The sequence below is a fragment of the Pseudophryne corroboree genome, chromosome 6, assembly GCF_028390025.1.
Source record: "Pseudophryne corroboree isolate aPseCor3 chromosome 6, aPseCor3.hap2, whole genome shotgun sequence".
Classification (NCBI taxonomy): Eukaryota; Metazoa; Chordata; class Amphibia; order Anura; family Myobatrachidae; genus Pseudophryne; species Pseudophryne corroboree.
Genome location: NC_086449.1, coordinates 247,480,334 through 247,502,760, shown reverse-complemented (window position 1 = coordinate 247,502,760; position 22,427 = coordinate 247,480,334). Strand labels below are relative to the sequence as shown.

The 22,427-nt window shown below is 48.2% G+C and overlaps 1 protein-coding gene across 6 annotated transcripts in view; it reads right to left on the bottom strand.

Annotated features, from left to right (window-relative positions):
- PRC1 (protein regulator of cytokinesis 1) overlaps window positions 1–22,427 on the bottom strand; it is a 252,249-nt gene that overhangs the window by 158,917 nt on the left and 70,905 nt on the right. For 3 of the 6 annotated variants that reach the window (XM_063925851.1, XM_063925850.1, XM_063925848.1), the window contains exon 1: window positions 18,457–18,662. The exons of 1 other annotated variant lie outside the window; for it this stretch is intronic. In XM_063925851.1, the coding sequence (XP_063781921.1) occupies window positions 18,457–18,467 (11 nt within the window). In that variant the 5' untranslated portion in view covers window positions 18,468–18,662. Of the gene's footprint in view, window positions 1–18,456; window positions 18,663–22,427 lie in introns of those variants that run through there. 2 more of the 6 variants (XM_063925846.1, XM_063925847.1) reach the window with 1 other exon arrangement.

The window sequence follows — 22,427 nt, the reverse complement described above, 5'->3', positions numbered from 1 at the left end:
TTTAACAGAACTCCAGTAAACGGCATGAACAATGTCAGCAACAGGCTGACTATAACATAACACAACCCGTGTGTAAACATAATTAATAACTGCAGATAGAGTCCGCACTGGGACGGGCGCCCAGCATCCTCTACGGACTAAGAGAAAAGGATTTACCGGTAGGTATTAAAATCCTATTTTCTCATACGTCCTAGAGGATGCTGGGGACACCATAAGAACCATGGGGTTTATACCAAAGCTCTAGAACGGGTGGGAGAGTGCGGATGACTCTGCAGCACCAATTGACCAAACATGAGGTCCTCCTCAGCCAGGGTATCAAACTTGTAAAATTTTGCAAAAGTGATTGAACCCGACCCAGTAGCTGCTCGGCAGAGTTGTAATGCCGAGACCCCTCGGGCAGCCGCCCAGGATGAGCCCACCTTTCTGGTAGAGTGGGCCTTCACTGATTTCGGTAACGGCAATCCAGCCGTAGAATGAGCATGCTGAATCGTATTACAGATCAAGTGCGCAATAGTCTGCTTGGAAGCAGGGGTCCCAATCTTGTTGGCAGCATACAGGGCAAACAGAGCTTCCGTATTCCTAAGTTGAGCCGTTCTGGTGACATAAATCTTTAAGGCCCTGACAACATTGATTTTGACTCCGCGAAGGCGTCAGTAGCCACCGGTACCAAAATAGGCTGGTTCATGTGGAACGATGAAACCACCTTCGGCAGAAATTGTTGACGAGCCCTCAACTCCGCTCTATCTTCATGGAAGATTAAAGAAGGACTCCTGTGAGACAAAGCCGCTAACTCAGACACCCGCCTTGCGGATGCTAAGGCCAATAGCATGACCACTTTCCAAGTGAGAAATTTAAACTCTACCTTCTGTAAAGGTTCAAACCAATGTGATTGAAGGAAACGCAACACCACGTTAAGATCCCATGGTGCCACTGGGGGCACAAATGGAGGTTGGATGTGCAAAACTCCTTTCACGAAAGTCTGAACTTCTGGAAGGGAGGCCAATTGTTTTTGAAAGAAAACCGATAAGGCCGAAATTTGTACTTTTAATCGAGCCTAACTTTAGGCCCGCATCCACACCTGCTTGCAGGAAATGGAGAAAACGCCCTAGCTGAAATTCTTCCGTAGGAGCCTTCTTGGATTCACACCAAGACACATATTTTCTCCAAATACGGTGAAAATGCTAGCCTGAAGAAGTGTGGGAATAACTTCACTGGGAATACCATTTCGGGCTAGGATCCGGCGTTCAGCCACCAAGCCGTCAAACGTAGCCGCGGTAAGTCGTGATATACGCACGGCCCCTGCTGTAACAGATCCTCTCGTGGAGGAAGAGGCCAGGGATCTCTTATGAGTAATTCCTGAAGATCTGGATACCAAGCCCTCTTTGGCCAATCCGGAACAATGAGGATCGCCTGAACCTTTGTTCTTCTTATGATCTTTAGCACCTTTGGAATGAGTGGAAGCGGAGGGAACACGTACACCGACTGAAACACCAATGGTGTCACCAGCGCGTCCACAGCTATTGCTTGAGGGCCCCTCGACCTGGAACAATATCTCTGAAGTTTCTTGTTGAGGCGAAACGCCATCATGTCTACTTGAGGAATTCCCCAAAGACTTGTCACTTCTGTGAAGACCTCTTGATGAAGACCCCACTCTCCTGGATGGAGATCGTGTCTGCTGAGGAAGACTGCTTCCCAGTTGTCCACTCCTGGAATGAAGACCGCTGACAGAGCGCTTGTATGTCTTTCCGCCCAGCAGAGAACTTTTGAGGTCTCCGACATTGCCGCCCTGCTCTTTGTTCCGCCCTGGCGGTTTATGTGCGCTACTGCTGTTATATTGTCCGACTGTATTAGGACGGGCAGGTTGCGAAGAAGGCGTTCCGCTTGAAGAAGGCAGTTGCAAATGGCCCTTAACTCCAGAACATTATTGTGTAGACAAACTTCCTGGCTTGACCATTTTCCCTGGAAGGTTTCCCCGTGTGACTGCTCTCCAGCCTCGGAGACTCGCATCCGTGGTCACTAGGATCCAGTCCTGGATCCCGAACCTGCGTCCCTCTAGGATAGGGGTGGGCAACGTGCGGCCCGCGAACCGATCCTGCCCGGCACCGCTGTCCCACACCAGTGTGCAATGACAAGCGGCCCGACTGGCTGAGCCGCTTGTTATTGCGCTACCTAGCTCCCAGAAGCGGCGCCGCAGAGGAAATCCCGGTCACGTCACTGGGTCTGCTGACCGAGATTTCCACTGTGACGTCAGGTGCTGGGCGGCACGGGGGGTGGGGGCCACGGCAGGAGCGGGCAGCAGCAGCAGTGACTAGCGGGGATCAGGCAGCGGATCTGCCACTGTTAAAAAAGGTAAAGGGATCATCATCTATGCTTAACTTTAAAAGCTGCTATATAGGTTCAGGGGAGGGGAGGGTTGGTTAGGAGGGGAGGGACTGCTATATGGGTTTAGGGGAGGATAGAGACTGCTATATGGGTCCAGCGGGGAGGGGGGTAGAGACTGCTATATGGGTCCATGGGGGGAGCTAGCAACTGTGCCCAGGGAGAGACAGGAGCTGTGAATACCAGCATTACACAGGATGCTGTTTGTTTTCAGCACTGTTTTTTTTTGGTTTGTTTTTTATTACGGGATTACAGTATTTGCTGGCGTATAAGACTACTTTTTGGCCCTGAAAAACATGCCTCCAAGTGGGGGGGTCGTCTTATACGCCGGGTGCACTTCAGTTGGGATAGTCATAGCTGCCATAGTGACCTTCCGATACTCGCCCGGTGCCCATAGTGGCCTCCCGATGCCCGCCCACCTCATTCTACTCACCATCCAGTATCGCGCGATATCCAGTGCGGCCGCGGCGGGTCACTAGTGCCAATTACAGGGAGATGCAGGGACTGGCCGGAGGCGCTGCAGTCGCGTTGTGGCAGTACAATGGTGACAATGACAGGTACTGTAATGGCACTAATACTAATACTAATGGCACTCATGTGAAACCGGTAACACTAAATGCACACAGGGGTATACTTTTATACATTTTACAACTTTCTCCTCACCCCCTCCCCCCTTCTTATGCATACCTTGATAAATACTCCCTATCCAAATCTCTTATCAGGTCATAATATACAGTATGTCACAAATCTGATGTTCTTTTACGTTTTATTTGGTGTGTGGAAGGGGGTAGTCTTATACGGCGAGTATATAACAAACTCTATATTTTGAGTGGAAATGTTGGGGGTCGTCTTATACGCCCAGTCGTCTTATACGCCGGCAAATACGGTACTTTTTTTTAGACATTTTGTATTTTGCCCGTAAACAACTACGTATTTAATGTATATTGTGGTGTATGTTTTTATAGTGAGATATATATATATATATATATATATATATATATATATATATATATATATATATATATACATACATATACACACACACATACATACACACATACATACATACACACACACACACACACACACACTATGTTTTTATTGTTATATACATAACTATGGGCCTAATTCAGACCTGATCGCTAGCAGGCGATTTTTGCACTGCTGCGATCAGGTAGACGCCACCTACAGTGGGAGGGGGTATTCACTGTGCAGGGGTGTGATCGCATCTGCAGAGAGCTGCACAAACAAAAGTTTGTGCAGTCTCTGCACAGCCCAGGACTTACTCTTCCAGTGCAATGATCGAGACCGGAGCGGACGTCAGGAACCCTCCCTCCAAACGCCAGGTCCCTCCTGCGTTTTTCCGGACACTCCTCTAAAACGGTCAATTGCCACCAACAAACGTCCTCTTCCTCTCAATCACCTTGCGATCGCTTTGTTCGTACCATTCCGTCGCTGCGGACCGACGCGCCTAAACATTGCGGTGCATGTGCAGTTCAGACCCGATTTACAAGATATTTTGTGTGTGGCCCTCGACTATTCACTGGAAGTGTTAAGCGGCCCCCCAGCTGAAATAATTGCCCACCCCTGCTCTAGGAGGTGAGAGCTGTGCAGCCACCACAGGAGTGAGATTCTGGTCTTGGAGGACAGGATTATTTTCCGGTGCATGTGCAGATGGGATCCGGACCACTTGCCAATAGGTCCCACTGAAACACTCTGGCATGTAAACTGCCAAACTGAATGGCCTCGTAAGCCGCCACCATCTTCCCCAGCAATCGAGTGCATTGATGAATTGATACTCTCGCTGGTTTCAGAATTTGTTTGACCAAACTCTGAATTTCCAGAGCCTTCTCTTCTGGAAGAAAAACTCTGTAATTCCGTGTCAAAAATCATTCCCAAAAACAACAGCCGCTTTGTCGGATTCAACTGTGACTTGGGCAAGTTTAGGAGCCAACCATGTTGTTGCAGAACTGTCAGGGAGAGCGCAATGTCCTGCTCCAGCTTGTCTTTGGATCTCGCCTTTATCAGGAGATCGTCCAGGTAAGGGATAATTGTGACTCCTTGCTTGCGAAGGAGAACCATAATTTCCGCCATTACCTTGGTGAAAATCCTCGGAGCCGTGGACAGACCAAACGGCAACGGCTGAAATTGGTAATGACAATCCTGAATAGCAAACCTCAGGTAAGCCTGATGCGGAGGATATATGGGGACGTGTAAGTAGGCATCCTTTATGACGACCGACACCATGAAATCCACTTCCTCTAGACTGGAGATCACCGCTCGGAGAGATTCCATCTTGAATTTGAATTTTCTTAGGTAAAGATTGAGGGCCTTTAGGTTCAGAATTCGTCTAACCGAGCCGTCCGGTTTCGGGACCACAAACAGGCTTGAATAAAAGCCTTCTCCCTGTTGTGACGGGGGAACCCTGACAATGACTTGATTCAGACAACTTTTGTATTGCATCGCATACTACCTCCCTGTTCGGAAGAGAAGCTGGTAAGGCCGAGTTGAAAAAATGTCGAGGGGGGAACGTCTTGAAACTCCAGTTTGTACCCCTGGGACACTATTTCTAAAATCCATGGGTCTAGGGCCGAACGAGCCCAGAATTGACTGAAGAGCTTGAGACGTGCCCCCACCGGTGCGGACTGCCGCAGAGGAGCCCCAGCGTCATGCAGTGGATTTGGCAGAAGCCGGGGAGGACTTCTGCTCCTGGGAACCTGCCACGGCCGGAGATCTTTTACCTTTTCCTCTTCCTCTATTAGCAAGGAAGAATAACCTCAGCCTTTTTTGTATTTATTTGGCCGAAAGGACTGCATCTGCAAGTGGTGAGATTTCTTTTGTTGTGGAGGGACATAAGGCAAAAATGACGACTTACCCGCGCTAGCTGTAGATACCAAATCAGCGAGACCTTCACCAAAAAATACACCACCTTTATACGGTAGAGACTCCATAGCTTTCTTAGAGTCAGCATGAGCATTCCATTGATGAATCGACAATGCTCTCCTAGCTGAAACTGCCATGGCATTGGCCCTTCATCCCAAGAGGCCAATATCTCTCGCCGCTTCCTTAAAGGTAGGCTGCAGCGTCCCTGATATAACCCAGCGTTAAAAGGATGCTATCCCTATCTAGGGTATCTATATCAGATGACAAGTTATCTGCCCACTTTTCGATAGCACTACTCACCCACGCAGATGCAATAGTTGGTCTGAGTAGTGTACCTGTGGTGACGTAAATGGATTTGCACGTATTTTCCTGTCTACGATCCTGCCATGTCAGGAGACGGTAAAGCCACCTTTTTAGACAACCGTGATAGAGCCTTGTCCACAATGGGAGGTGACTCCCACTTTTCTCTATCCCCAGAGGGGAACGGATACGCCATTTAAATCCTTTTGGGAATCAGAAACTTTGTCAGGATTTTCCCACATTTTTTTAAAAAAAGGTATTCAGTTCATGAGAGGGAGTAAACGTTACCTCAGGTTTCTTTCCCTTATACAAACAGACCCTAGTATCAGGAACAGCAGGGTCCTCGGTGATATGCAACACGTCTTTTATTGCCACAATCATGTACTGAATGCTCTTTGCCAATTTTGGGTCTAATCTGGTATCACTATAATCGACTTTGGAGTCAGTGTCCGTGTCGGTATCTGTGTCTGCCAACTGAGCAAACAAACGTTTATGTGACCCCGAGGGGGTCTGGACCTGTGATAACATATCCTCCACAGATTTCTTCCATGCCTGTTTCTGAGACTCAGATTTATCTAATCTCTTATTAATAAGAGCCACATTAGTATTCAAAGCATTCAACACATTTACCCAATAAGGAGTCGGCGGTGCTGACAGGGTCACTCCCACAGCCGTTTCTGCCCCTAACAGTCTCCTCCTGAGAAGAGCACTCCGCCTCAGACATGCCGACACACGTGTACCGACACCCACAGACACACTGGGCAAATAGGGGACAGACCCACAGTAAAGCCTGTCAGAGAAATACAGAGGGAGTTTGCCAGCTCACAACCCAGCGCTTATCCCGGTTCTGAAACTTTAATATAATGCCTCAGACCCTGCAGCGCTTTTATAATAACTTATTTTAGCACCAAATTAACTGTGCCCCCCCACCCCCGTTTTGCACCCTCTTACATGTACAACAGTGGCGAGGAAGGACCAGCGTCTCTGCAGCTCTGTGAAGAGAAAATGGTGCTGATGAGAGCTGAGGGCTAAGCCCCGCCCCCTTCATGGCGCGCTTCAGCCCCGCTATTTTTCAAAATAATTACACTGGCGGGGGTAAGGATTTAGTGCCTAGGCACTCCAATCGCACTTTTCCAGTCTCAAATGAGGATTTTTATGCTGGCCAGGGCGCGCGCGCCCCCCCACGGCGCCATGACTCTGCAAGGGGGGTGACGGCGGGCTCTGGGAATGAACCCCTAGGTGTACCTAGTGTTCCAAACCCTCAGGAGCTGATGGTGTCCTGTAGCCAAGAAGCAGAGTGTTTAAACTCACTAGAAGTAGGTCTGACTTCTCTCCCCTAAGTCCCACGATGCAGGGAAACTGTTGCCAGCAGTGCTCCCTGAAAATAAAAAACCTAACAAAGTATTTTCCGAGAAACTCAGTAGAGCTCCTCAGTGTGCATCCAGTCTGCCTGGGCAGATTCTAAACTGGAGTCTGGAGGAGGGGCATAGAGAGAGGAGCCAGTTCACACCCCTTTCAAAGTCTTAAAGTGCCCATGTCTCCTGCGGATCCCGTCTATACCCCATGGCTCTTATGGTGTCCCCAGCATCCTCTAGGACGTATGAGAAATTAACAATGTTGGAAATGGAAGAACCCAGGGAGATAAGTATTGCCCACCCAAACTGCAAAACGCAGATATAGTAATTTTCTAATATTTGAAGCAAAGTAACCAAAGGCACCACCATGCCACATGTTCGGATCACATAGAATATAAACCAGAACAAGGCTTGGTCTGCCGAGGTCAGGAACCAAGAACAATTGGTTGATGCTTTCAAATTAGCTTATTTTACTACTTACAGCTACAATTATAAAAATAATCTATTTATAAACTGGAATGTATGGTAAGTCTATTGTATACCTCTTGTATAAATCACAATGCAATCTGTTAGGGACGAACTAGCACATAAAAGGAAAATGCTATTACCCACAATAAGTATACAAGGGTAATTTCTGGCCCAACAACATAAATTAGTTGTTTTTTTATTACAATTATTTATTTAACAACAGTTTCATATATAGTGCAGGAAAAATAAGAATTTACTTACCGATAATTCTATTTCTCGTAGTCCGTAGTGGATGCTGGGGACTCCGTCAGGACCATGGGGATTAGCGGCTCCGCAGGAGACAGGGCACAAAAGTAAAAGCTTTAGGATCAGGTGGTGTGCACTGGCTCCTCCCCCTATGACCCTCCTCCAAGCCTCAGTTAGGATACTGTGCCCGGACGAGCGTACACAATAAGGAAGGATTTTGAATCCCGGGTAAGACTCATACCAGCCACACCAATCACACTGTACAACCAGTGATCTGAACCCAGTTAACAGCATGATAACAGCGGAGCCTCTGAAAAGATGGCTCACAACAATAATAACCCGATTTTTGTAACAATAACTATGTACAAGTATTGCAGACAATCCGCACTTGGGATGGGCGCCCAGCATCCACTACGGACTACGAGAAATAGAATTATCGGTAAGTAAATTCTTATTTTCTCTGACGTCCTAAGTGGATGCTGGGGACTCCGTCAGGACCATGGGGATTATACCAAAGCTCCCAAACGGGCGGGAGAGTGCGGATGACTCTGCAGCACCGAATGAGAGAACTCCAGGTCCTCCTCAGTCAGGGTGTGCCCCTGACCAAGTATCAGCTCGGCAAAGTTGTAAAGCCGAGACCCCTCGGGCAGCCGCCCAAGATGAGCCCACCTTCCTTGTGGAATGGGCATTTACATATTTTGGCTGTGGCAGGCCTGCCACAGAATGTGCAAGCTGAATTGTACTACACATCCAACTAGCAATCGTCTGCTTAGAAGCAAGAGCACCCAGTTTGTTGGGTGCATACAGGATAACAGCAAGTCAGTTTTCCTGACTCCAGCCGTCCTGGAAACTATATTTTCAGGGCCCTGACAACATCTAGCAACTTGGAGTCCTCCAAGTCCCTAGTAGCCGCAGGTACCACAATAAGCTGGTTCGGGTGAAACATTGACACCACCTTAGGGAGAAACTGGGGATGAGTCCGCAGCTCTGCCCCGTCCGAATGGACAATCAGATATGGGCTTTTTTGAGACAAACGCCGCCAATTCTGACACTCGCCTGGCCGAGGCCAGGGCCAACAGCATGGTCACTTTCCCTGTGAGATATTTCAAATCCACAGATTTGAGCGGTTTAAACCAATGTGATTTTAGGAATCCCAGAACTACGTTGAGATCCCACAGTGCCACTGGAGGCACAAAAGGGGGTTGTATATGCAGTACTCCCTTGACAAACTTCTGGACTTCAGGAACTGAAGCCAATTCTTTCTGGAAGAAAATCGACAGGGCCGAAATTTGAACCTTAATGGACCCCAATTTGAGGCCCATAGACACTCCTGTTTGCAGGAAATGCAGGAAACGACCGAGTTGAAATTTCTTCATGGGGCCTTCCTGGCCTCACACCACGCAACATATTTTCGCCACATGTGGTGATAATGTTGTGCGGTCACCTCCTTCCTGGCTTTAACCAGGGTAGGAATGACCTCTTCCGGAATGCCTTTTTCCCTTAGGATCCGGCGTTCAACCGCCATGCCGTCAAACGCAGCCGTGGTAAGTCTTGGAACAGACATGGTACTTGCTGAAGCAAGTCCCTTCTTAGCGGCAGAGGCCATGAGTCCTCTGTGAGCATCTCTTGAAGTTCCGGGTACCAAGTCCTTCTTGGCCAATCCGGAGCCACGAGTATAGTTCTTACTCCTCTACGTCTTATAATTCTCAATACCTTGGGTATGAGAAGCAGAGGAGGGAAGACATACACCGACTGGTACACCCACGGTGTTACCAGAACGTCCACAGCTATTGCCTGAGGGTCTTTTGACCTGGCGCAATACTTGTCCAGTTTTTTTGTTCAGGCGGGACGCCATCATGTCCACCTTTGGTCTTTTCCAACGGTTCACAATCATGTGTAAGACTTCCCGATGAAGTCCCCACTCTCCCGGGTGGAGGTTGTGCCTGCTGAGGAAGTCTGCTTCCCAGTTGTCCACTCCCGGAATGAACACTGCTGACAGTGCTATCACATGATTTTCCGCCCAGCGAAAAATCCTTGCAGTTTCTGCCATTGCCCTCCTGCTTCTTGTGCCGCCCTGTCTGTTTACGTGGGCGACTGTCGTGATGTTGTCCCACTGGATCAATACCGGCTGACCTTGAAGCAGAGGTCTTGCTAAGCTTAGAGCATTGTAAATTGCCCTTAGCTCCAGTATATTTATGTGGAGAAAAATCTCCAGACTTGATCACACTCCCTGGAAATTTTTTCCCTGTGTGACTGCTCCCCAGCCTCTCAAGCTGGCCTCCGTGGTCACCAGCATCCAATCCTGAATGCCGAATCTGCGGCCCTCTAGAAGATGAGCACTCTGTAACCACCACAGGAGAGACACCCTTGTCCTTGGAGATAGGGTTATCCGCTGATGCATCTGAAAATGCGATCCGGACCATTTGTCCAGCAGATCCCACTGAAAAGTTCTTGCGTGGAATCTGCCGAATGGAATCGCTTCGTAATAAGCCACCATTTTTCCCAGGACTCTTGTGCAATGATGCACTGACACTTTTCCTGGTTTTAGGAGGTTCCTGACTAGCTCGGATAACTCCCTGGCTTTCTCCTCCGGGAGAAACATCCCTAGGAACAGCAGACGTGTCGTCGGAAACGGCTGCGATTTTGGATATTTAGAATCCACCCGTGCTGTCGTAGAACTACTTGAGATAGTGCTACTCCGACTTCCAACTGTTCTCTGGACCTTGCCCTTATCAGGAGATCGTCCAAGTAAGGGATAATTAAGACGCCTTTTCTTTGAAGAAGAATCATCATTTCGGCAATTACTTTGGTAAAGACCCGGGGTGCCGTGGACAATCCAAACGGCAGCGTCTGAAACTGATAGTGACAGTTCCGTACCACGAACCTGAGGTACCCTTGGTGAGAAGGGCAATTTGGGACATGGAGGTAAGCATCCTTTATGTCCAGGGACACCATATAGTCCCCTTCTTCCTGGTTCGCTATCACTGCTCTGAGTGACTCCATCTTGATTTGAACCTTTGTATGCAAGTGTTCAAAGATTTCCCATTTAGAATAGGTCTCACCGAGCCGTCTGGCTTCAGTACCACAATATAGTGTGGAATAATACCCCTTTCCTTGTTGTAGGAGGGGTACTTTTGATTATCACCTGCTGGGAATACAGCTTGTGAATTGTTTCCAATACTGCCTCCCTGTCGGAGGAAGACGTTGGTAAAGCAGACATCAGGAGCCTGCGAGGGAGAGACGTCTCGAATTTCCAGTCTGTACCCCTGGGATACTACTTGTAGGATCCAGGGGTCCACTTGCGAGTGAGCCCACTACGCGCTGAAACTCTTGAGACGACCCCCCACCGCACTTGAGTCCGCTTGTACGGCCCCAGCGTCATGCTGAGGACTTGGCAGAAGCTGTGGAGGGCTTCTGTTCCTGGGAATGGGCTGCCTGCTGCAGTCTTCTTCCCTTTCCTCTATCCCTGGGCAGATATGACTGGCCTTTTGCCCGCTTGCCCTTATGGGGACGAAAGGACTGAGGCTGAAAAGACGGTGTCTTTTTCTGCTGAGATGTGATTTGGGGTAAAAAAGGTGGATTTTCCAGCTGTTGCCGAGGCCACCAGGTCCGATGGACCGACCCCAAATAACTCCTCCCCTTGATACGGCAATACTTCCATGTGCCGTTTGGAATCTGCATCACCTGACCACTGTCGTGTCCATAAACATCTTCTGGCAGATATGGACATCGCACTTACTCTTGATGCCAGAGTGCAAATATCCCTCTGTGCATCTCGCATATATAGAAATGCATCCTTTATCAATAAAATACTGTCCCTGTCAAGGGTATCAATATTTTCAGTCAGGGAATCCGACCAAGCCACCCCAGCGCTGCACATCCAGGCTGAGGCGATCGCTGGTCGCAGTATAACACCAGTATGTGTGTATATACCTTTTTAGGATATTTTCCAGCCTCTCAGCTGGCTCCTTGAGGGCGGCCCTATCTGGAGACGGTACCGCCACTTGTTTTGATAAGCGTGTGAGCGCCTTATCCACCCTAAAGGGTGTTTCCCAACGCGCCCTAACTTCTGGCGGGAAAGGGTATACCGCCAATAATTTTCTATCGGGGGAAACCCACGCATCATCACACACTTCATTTAATTTATCTGATTCAGGAAAAACTACAGGTAGTTTTTTCACACCCCACATAATACCCTTCTTGTGGTACTTGTAGTATCAGAAATATGTAACACCTCCTTCATTGCCCTTAACATGTAACGTGTGGCCCTAAAGGAAAATACGTTTGTTTCTTCACCGTCGACACTTGAGTCAGTGTCCGTGTCTACCGACTGAGGTAAATGAGCGTTTTACAGCCCCTGACTGTGTTTGAGACGCCTGGACAGGTACTAATTTGTTTGCCGGCCGTCTCATGTCGTCAACCGACCTTGCAGCGTGTTGACATTATCACGTAATTCCTTAAATAAGCCATCCATTCCGGTGTCGACTCCCGAGAGAGTGACATCACCATTTCAGGCAATTGCTCCGCCTCCTCACCAACATCGTCCTCATACATGTCGACACACACGTACCGACACACAGCACACACACAGGGAATGCTCTGATAGAGGACAGGACCCCACTAGCCCTTTGGGGAGACAGAGGGAGAGTTTGCCAGCACACACCAAAAACGCTATAATTATACAGGGACAACCTTTATATAAGTGTTTTTCCCTTATAGCATTTTAATATATATATACATATCGCCAAATAAGTGCCCCCCCTCTCTGTTTTAACCCTGTTTCTGTAGTGCAGTGCAGGGGAGAGCCTGGGAGCCTTCCCACCAGCATTTCTGTGAGGGAAAATGGCGCTGTGTGCTGAGGAGAATAGGCCCCGCCCCCTTTTCGGCGGGCTTCTTCTCCCGTTTTTCTGAGACCTGGCAGGGGTTAAATACATCCATATAGCCCCCAGGGGCTATATGTGATGTATTTTTAGCCAGAATAAGGTACCATCATTGCTGCCCAGGGCACCCCCCCCCCAGCGCCCTGCACCCTCAGTGACCGCTGCTATGAAGTGTGCTGACAACAATGGCGCACAGCTGCAGTGCTGTGCGCTACCTTATGAAGACTGAAGAGTCTTCTGCCGCCGTTTCTGGACCTCTTCACTTTTCGGCATCTGCAAGGGGGGTCGGCGGCGCGGCTCCGGGACGAACCCCAGGGTGAGACCTGTGTTCCGACTCCCTCTGGAGCTAATGGTGTCCAGTAGCCTAAGAAGCCAATCCATCCTGCACGCAGGTGAGTTCACTTCTCTCCCCTAAGTCCCTCGTAGCAGTGAGCCTGTTGCCAGCAGGACTCACTGAAAATAAAAAACCTAACAAACTTTTACTCTAAGCAGCTCTTTAGGAGAGCCACCTAGATTGCACCCTTCTCGGCCGGGCACAAAAATCTAACTGAGGCTTGGAGGAGGGTCATAGGGGGAGGAGCCAGTGCACACCACCTGATCCTAAAGCTTTTACTTTTGTGCCCTGTCTCCTGCGGAGCCGCTATTCCCCATGGTCCTGACGGAGTCCTAGTGTTCACTCTAGCCTTCTTTCGCGGGGCGCTGCGCCCTGCCCCTTTTCCAAGTGTCAGAATGCGCCCTGCCCGTTTGTGCCCGCCCTGCCGCCCTGCTGATTACTAAAGGACTGCCGCGCCGGGCCGCACTGAAACTCCTCTCTCCGCACTGCCACTCCTCTCGCATCGCTGTCAGCGCCGTCACTCCTCCCGCTACGCTGCCACTGCTCCCGCCATGCTGCCACGCCTCCCTGCTGCTGCCTCAGGCTTGTCGCGCTAATGCGCTCACAGCACTCGGGTCTCGGCAATACTGTAGGCTGCTGGTGAGATGAGGAGGGCTGGGTTTGCCTCTCCTGCCGAGGCAAACCCAGCCCTCCTCTGTGCACATGACCCAATAAAAGAGGATGCCGGGTAGCATCAGTGTGGCGGGCATTTTCTTCCAGCTCCGCGGTGTGTGACGGGGGACCAGCGCGATCACTCCTGCAGCATCAGCCCCCAGTAAGTTGAATTGACACACAAACATCATCTAAGACTAGTGCTGCCACACTAAGCTATTTATCCTACTGTATATGGGTCGCCTGGTGCCCCTTTAGTTTTAATCTGGCAGCATTCAACTAATCTTATAGTTTAATGAACTATATAAACCCTATTTTGACACTTCAGAAATAAACTGGCAGCACATGAATGTTATATAAACCAACCTGGGGCACCTTCGCTTCAATCTGACAGCACATTTAAAATACGATGTGCGCTAGTTTATTTCTGAAGTGTCTCAATCAGGTTTATATAGCAACACGTGCTGCCAATTTCACTCTGAAGTGTATCAATAGGGTTTATATAGCAATATGTGCTGCAGGTTTTTTTTAAGTGTCTCAATAGGGTTTATATAGCAACACGTGCTGGCAGTTTTTTTTCTGAAGTGTCTCAATAGGGTTTATATAGAAACATGTGCTGCCAGTTTAACTCTGAAGTGTCTCAATAGGATTTATATAGTTTAATAAACTATATAAACCCTATTGAGACACTTCAGAAATAAACTGGCAGCACATTAATGATATATAAACCATTCTGGGACACCTTCACTTCAATCTGACGGCACATTTAAACTTAAAATGTGCTGTCAGATTGAAGCGAAGGTGTCCCAGGATGGTTTATAAGCTACAATGTGCTGCAAGTTTAAGACACCTGCATACATATTACAGTATGTACACCATTTTGCCCTTCTAAATTAAAATGTGCCCTCCCGAATCAAAAATGTGCCCTCCCGAATCAAAAATGTGCCCTCCCCGAATCAAAAATGTGCCCTCCCCGAATCAAAAATGTGCCCTCCCCAAGGTCAGCACCCTGCCCTAAAAAAATCCTAGAGTGAACACTAGAGTCCCCAGCATCCACTTAGGACGTCAGAGAAATTCTGTTGTGCTTTACAACTGGACACAATGATAAAACAAAACTGGGAAATAAAAACAGTAATAGAGGTAGGAAGGCTTACAATCTATAGGGAAATAGACATTGATACACAAGGATAGGTGCTACCTATTGCATAGCTGCCCACCAGATTGCAAGGTTCTTAATGGGCTGCATGATATCACATCACAGCAATTAAGCATATACATCCCCTTCACACATGGAGTTCTGACATAGAAGAATACTACATATATAATTTATAATACAGGAAGCTTCCCAGTAACCGAGTTGGAAAATTGTGGATCACTGAAATAGAAAAATTATGCAAATGTAGGAGCAACACAAGTGTCACGGGGCAAGTTTTATAATTTAATAGGTGGAAAATAGGATTGATCATTCTTTGAAGTCTCAATAAAATTATATTGGTCACGTGAGCACCTTTGCTCAGCCAATACATATACTAAAACAACTGATCACTATGCAATGTGTGGCCCTGCCCTAAATACAGACAATCGGACATTATTAAAGCCAAGAAATTTCACCCAAAAAAAAAAATGGACCAAAGTGGTGGCGACTCCATTGTTTTGGCATGCCTGTCACTTTAGCTGGGGCATTAGTCAAATATTTGTTCCAGCGCTGGGTGCCAGTTGCTTTTAGCACTGGTCGTGCCCAAATACACCAGGATTAGCCATGTAAAGCTGTAAACCCTCCTTAACTATTGGGCACAACAAGGAAAATGTGCAAAAAGCCAGACTTTTCACACATTTCTGCTTGTAACCTCTGAAGGGAGTGAGCAGAGATAACAGGCATCTGCGACATTCATGCCTAAACATTGCTAATGGCTCCATCAGGCGCAGGGCGCCCGAAAACAACTGAATTCCCTCCTGGATGATGAAGATCAAGGGGGTCGATTCAATTCGGCAACAGATGAATAGCGCCGGGAATTAGCTCCTGATGCTATTCAATTCAGCAACTAGTTACCCGCAATTGAAGGGAATTCTTCTCTCACCCCCGGGGAGGTGAGAGAAGAAAACCGACAAAAGTGCTGCCACGAGGCTGATTCTGTCGGGAATCAGTATCGCCGCGGGTAGTTAAGTCAGAGAATGCCCGTTCTCCCGACACAACTACCTGTTAAGTCGGCGAGAACAGGCATTCGCCGACTTAACTTTAGCTGAATTGAATAGCGTTGGGAGCTAATTCCCGGCGCTATTCATCTGTTGCTGAATTGAATCGACCAAGAAGTTTGTGAGGGCATAATACAGCCCTTAAGGAGTATGTGGGTTACTTTGCACTCTGCATATAAGTGGGGTCAACATTAGAAGTACCTGCAATACATTTTAGACATTGTGAGTGCATGGCATTTGTTCAGTTCCAGATCACTGTATTGTTATACTGATATCCGTTCAGGATCCCGGAAGTCGGAATCCTGACAATTGAAGTACACACACACGACGGAATTCCGACACTGCTCAGAAAGCTGACACCAGCATCACGACTAGGGTCACAATCCCGGCCGCTAGGATCCCAATACCGGCCCGTCAGAGAGGTAAACCACGGGACAGGTGGGTTAGGTTCAGGCTGCAGGAGGGGAGGAATGGTTTAGACTGCAGGGAAAAAGGAGGGGATGAAATAGTCGTGTTGGTAATCTGTCTGCCAGCATATCAACTCCAACCCATTATATTTACAGATCTAAAAGCAATGCCCAAGGAAGTGCCGGATTGCTTATAAGCTTGTACTCTTGATATGTCCGTGAACGACATTTACAGGCATATTGCGTCGGCCCTGCAGCATGGCCAATACAGATATAATAGACAAGTCTGGCAGTGTGTCGAACATTGATCGGCCATACACTGGCTGTAGGGTCTATGATCACAGCTGGACAGGCAAATTCAAATGTCCTCCCAGTTGTGACAGGTGGGCCGACATCAAGCAAACAATTGGTAAGTGCGTATGCTAACCTAATCCGCCATTCTGCCGGCTCAACGGTAGGTCAGGCGTTTTGTCACCCAGGTGTGTACGCAGCCTTAAAGAATACATCTTAGACTACAACAGTAATACTCTGCTTATTTCTTCAGGTGAAACTACATGCAGTATATATAGAGCTGATATTTTACAAGTAACCCAAATTAAATAAGGAGCACAGTAAAAATCAAACAGGGGCTCACTTTCATAGTCTACCCTTCATCCAGTACAAGTAAACATTGGAAATTACCCTTAAATATTCAGAGTAATTTTTTTTTGGCAGACTCCACCATTATTAATGCAAAACTGAGTTTAATTGTTGTCAAGCAGAGATCCAATTTGACAATGACTTCTGATAGCATAAAGCAAATATAATATCACTTCAGAATGGAAGATTAAGAATAAAATATTACCTACTTGCCATTAAACACTACAAAGCGCAATGTACAGTAACAATTTACCTTAACCCCACATAACTGTGAATGGAATTGCTGTTAATAGTTACCCAGCAAGCAGATTTCCTGTACTTGTTTTATAACCAGAATAAAGTCCCTGACATAACATTTTAAACAGATGCCACTAATGAAATAGGATTGTGACATGCAAATAGTATGCATACAGGGGGCATAAGGAAAGGTGTGAAGATCACTCAGTCAGTACATAATCTGCAGAATGCCTATATGGGAGGTAAATATAAGTGGTACAGCCTGACACACAGGTACCTGGGACTGCCTCATTTGCACAGAATAGTCAGACCTGGCCTCGCAGCTTTCTGCACCTTGCATAGAAACAATCACTTCTTTATGCCTGACAGAAACTCAGTGCAGGGTATTGGGGGTGCGGCTGCCAGCTCCATGCATGCTGGTGTTGTGGGATAGAAAGCCTGCAGCAACTGAGACTGGCAGGCCATGCCGAGACTTGTAGTTCCACAGCATTAACAGAGCAGCGACCAATCTATTGTGCAGCGTGTGTTTTCAATACATAGTCATTACATTCCATGCACAGACGTATGACATATCTATCTATCTAGGGCTGTGGCTGCCAGAATCCTGGATCCCCTGTCAGGAGCCTAGCCACTGGCCACCCCACATAGCACGTCACACAGACTATGGGAGATATTTCCTAAGCCTTATGCTGGGTACACACTGGCAGATAAATTGGCCAATCAGTTGGTTGTCCAATATATCTTTTGCTGATCTGCAGGTGTGTACAAGCAATATATCTGTAAAAGACGTCTTTCACAGATATATTGCATCTGCTGTGCAACACAGCAGATGACCAATATATCTGCAGATATATTAGTGCATCTTTCAGTGTGTATGAACAATCCCCATCTGCATATATAGCTGAAGATAGATTGAACAGCAGATATATCTTTAAGATATATTGGTGCATCTTTCTGTGTGTATGAACAACCACCATCTGCAGATATATCTGCAGATCGATTGAACTGCAGACATATCTGCCAGTGTGTACCCAGCTTTAGAGAGAGCTAAAGTACCAGCCAATCAGCTCTCAACTGCCATGTCACAGACTGTTTGAAAAATGACAGAAGCTGATTGGCTGGTACTTTATCTCTGTCCACTTCTCTCTACAAGGCTTACCTGACCCTCTCCATGAGGGAGAAAATGCTCTGTTCCTGGACTTTCCTGGTAATGTATGAGTGCCATCACCTGTGGTGAAACACCTTTCTTATGATTGCCATCACCACAGGTGATGGCAATCATACATTACCAGGAAAGTCCAGGAACAGAGCATTTTCTCCCCCATGGAGAGGGTCAGGTAGGCAAGTATGGGCTTAGTACACAGATCCCTATGATAAGTGTCACTTGCTAATAACCGCTCCCGCATGCCCGACAGCTGCCGGTCACCCCAGCGAATAACGGGTTACAGCAGGGCAGCCATGCTACTGCTGCCATTACGCCTCACCTTCTCCTCATGGCGCCGGTCGCTCCAATCCGTCCGTGGCTTCTGTGCCGGGCTCTCTCCCTTCAGCCGCTGTGTAGCCGTTTTCTCCTCCCCGCACTAGACTCACTTTTCAAATTTAGTACGTAACAAGAAAGCTCTGTAGCGTTATTGGTCTGTTGCGATGACGTCACATGTCCCCAGGGCAACGGGCTTGAGTGACTGGAAAACGAAGCCACGCCCCGGCATTATGCGCATGCGCAGCAGACTGCAGGCGGCGGATGCTTCTAATATAAACACCACTGCTAGGACGCAACTCGCTCAACTGATTCACCCTTACCTCCAACAACAGCAGCAGCCAGTGAACACAACTAGGCTGCTGAGCAAGGTCACATGTTGAGAGAACGGATCTGATAGGGAATTGCTCACCTAAGGAATTGCCTGGCCACATAACTGATTTTTTTTAAAAAAATTTTAAACACTCATAAATTTAACTTTCTCTGACGTCCTAGTGGATGCTGGGAACTCCGTAAGGACCATGGGGAATAGCGGCTCCGCAGGAGACTGGGCACAAAAGTAAAAGCTTTATGACTAGCTGGTGTGCACTGGCTCCTCCCCCTATGACCCTCCTCCAAGCCTCAGTTAAATTTTTGTGCCCGGCCGAGAAGGGTGCATGCTAGGTAGCTCTCCTGAGCTGCTTAGAGTAAAAGTTTAAATAGGTTTTTTTATTTTCAGTGAGACCTGCTGGCAACAGGCTCACTGCATCGTGGGACTAAGGGGAGAAGAAGCGAACTCACCTGAGTGCAGAGTGGATTGGGCTCCTTGGCTACTGGACATTAGCTCCAGAGGGACGATCACAGGCTCAGCTTGGATGGGTCCCGGAGCCGCGCCGCCGGCCCCTTACAGAGCCAGAAGAGCGAAGAGGTCCGGAAAAATCGGCGGCAGAAGACGTTCCTGTCTTCAATAAGGTAGCGCACAGCACTGCAGCTGTGCGCCATTGCTCTCAGCACACTTCACACTCCGGTCACTGAGGGTGCAGGGCGCTGGGGGGAGCGCCCTGAGACGCAATAAAACACGTTTTAAACCTTATATGGCTAAAGAAATGCATCACATATAGCTCCTGGGCTATATGGATGCATTTAACCCCTGCCAGTTTTCCTAAAAAAAAAAAAGCGGGAGAAAAGGCCGCCGAAAAGGGGGCGGAGCCTATCTCCTCAGCACACAAGCGCCATTTTCCCTCACAGCTCCGCTGGAAGGACGGCTCCCTGACTCTCCCCTGCAGTCCTGCTACAGAATCAGGGTAAAACAAGAGAGGGGGGGCACTAATTGGCAGATAATACAAATACAGCAGCTATAGAAGGGAGAAACACTTATATAAGGTTATCCCTGTATATATATAGCGCTCTGGTGTGTGCTGGCAAACTCTCCCTCTGTCTCCCCAAAGGGCTCGTGGGGTCCTGTCCTCTATCGGAGCATTCCCTGTGTGTGTGCTGTGTGTCGGTACGATTGTGTCGACATGTATGAGGAGGAAAATGATGTGGAGGCGGAGCAATTGCCTGTAATAGTGATGTCACCCCCTAGGGAGTCGACACCTGACTGGATGGTCGTATGGAAGGAATTACGTGACAGTGTCAGCACTTTGCAAAAAACTGTTGACAACATGAGACAGCCGGCAAATCAGTTAGTGCCTGTCCAGGCGTCTCAAACACCGTCAGGGGCTCTAAAGCGCCCGTTACCTCAGATGGTCGACAAACGTAATGTCCAGTAGGGCCACACGTTACATGATCACGGCAATGAAGGAGGCTTTGAACATTTCTGATACTACAAGTACCACAAAGAGGGGTATTATGTGGGGTGTGAAAAAACTACCCATAGTTTTTCCTGAATCAGATGAATTAAATGAGGTGTGTGACAAAGCGTGGGTTTCCCCCGATAAAAAACTGCTGATTTCTAATAAATTATTGGCATTATACCCTTTCCCGCCAGAGGTTAGGGCGCGTTGGGAAACACACCCTAGGGTAGATAAGGCGCTCACACGCTTATCAAAACAAGTGGCGTTGCCGTCTCCTGATACGGCCGCCCTCAAGGAACCAGCTGATAGAAAGCTGGAAAATAATATCCTAAAGGGTATATACACACATACTGGTGTTATACTACGACCAGCAATCGCCTCAGCCTGGATGTGCAGCGCTGGAGTGGCTTGGTCGGATTCCCTGACTGAAAATATTGATACCCTGGATAGGGACAGTATATTATTGACTATAGAGCATTTAAAGGATGCATTACTATATATGCGGGATGCACAGAGGGATATTTGCACCCTGGCATCAAGAGTAAGCGCGCTGTCCATTTCTGCCAGAAGAAGTTTATGGACACGACAGTGGTCAGGTGATGCGGATTCCAAACGGCATATGGAAGTTTTGCCGTATAAAGGGGAGGAGTTATTTGGGGTCGGTCTATCGGACCTGGTGGCCACGGCGACGGCTGGGAAATCCACCTTTTTACCCCAGGTCACCTCTCAGCAGAAAAAGACACCGTCTTTTCAAACTCAGTCCTTTCGTCCCCATAAGGGCAAGCGGGCAAAAGGCCACTCATTTCTGCCCCGGGGCAGAGGAAGGGGAAAAAGACTGCAGCAGGCAGCCTCTTCCCAGGATCAGAAGCCCTACCCCGCTTCTGCCAAGTCCTCAGCATGACGCTGGGGCTTTACAAGCGGACTCAGGCACGGTGGGGGCCCGTCTCAAAAATTTCAACGCGCAAGTGGACCCCTGGATCCTGCAGGTAGTATCACAGGGGTACAAATTGGAATTCGAGACGTCTCCCCCTCGCCGGTTCCTGAAGTCTGCTCTACCAACGTCTCCCTCCAACAGGGAGGCAGTATTGGAAGCTATTCACAAGCTGTATTCCCAGCAGGTGATAATCAAGGTACCCCTCCTACAACAGGGAAAGGGGTATTACTCCACGCTGTTTGTGGTACCGAAGCCGGACGGCTCGGTGAGACCGATTTTAAATTTGAAATCATTGAACACTTACATAAAAAGGTTCAAATTCAAGATGGAGTCACTCAGAGCAGTGATAGCGAACCTGGAAGAAGGGGACTATATGGTGTCTCTGGACATCAAAGATGCTTATCTCCATGTCCCAATCTACCCTTCTCACCAAGGGTACCTCAGGTTTGTGGTACAAAACTGTCATTATCAGTTTCAGACGCTGCCGTTTGGATTGTCCACGGCACCACGGGTCTTTACCAAGGTAATGGCCGAAATGATGATTCTTCTTCGAAGAAAAGGCGTCTTAATTATCCCTTACTTGGACGATCTCCTGATAAGGGCAAGGTCCAGGGAACAGTTAGAGGTCGGAGTAGCACTATCTCAGGTAGTGCTACGTCAGCACGGGTGGATTCTAAATATTCCAAAATCGCAGCTGATTCCAACAACACGTCTACTGTTCCTAGGGATGATTCTGGACACAGTCCAGAAAAAGGTGTTTCTCCCGGAGGAGAAGGCCAGGGAGTTATCCGAGCTAGTCAGGAACCTCCTGAAACCAGGACAAGTGTCAGTGCATCAATGCACAAGGGTCCTGGGAAAGATGGTGGCTTCTTACGAAGCGATTCCATTCGGAAGATTCCATGCAAGAACTTTTCAGTGGGATCTGCTGGACAAATGGTCCGGATCGCATCTTCAGATGCATCAGCGGATAACCCTATCTCCAAGGACAAGGGTGTCTCTCCTGTGGTGGTTGCAGAGTGCTCATCTTCTAGAGGGCCGCAGATTCTGCATTCAGGACTGGATTCTGGTGACCACGGATGCCAGCCTGAGAGGCTGGGGAGCAGTCACACAGGGAAGAAATTTCCAGGGCTTGTGGTCAAGCATGGAAACGTCTTTTTACATAAATATCCTGGAACTAAGGGCAATTTACAATGCCCTAAGTCAAGCAAGGCCTCTGCTTCAGGGTCAGTCGGTATTGATCCAATCGGACAACATCACGGCAGTCGCCCA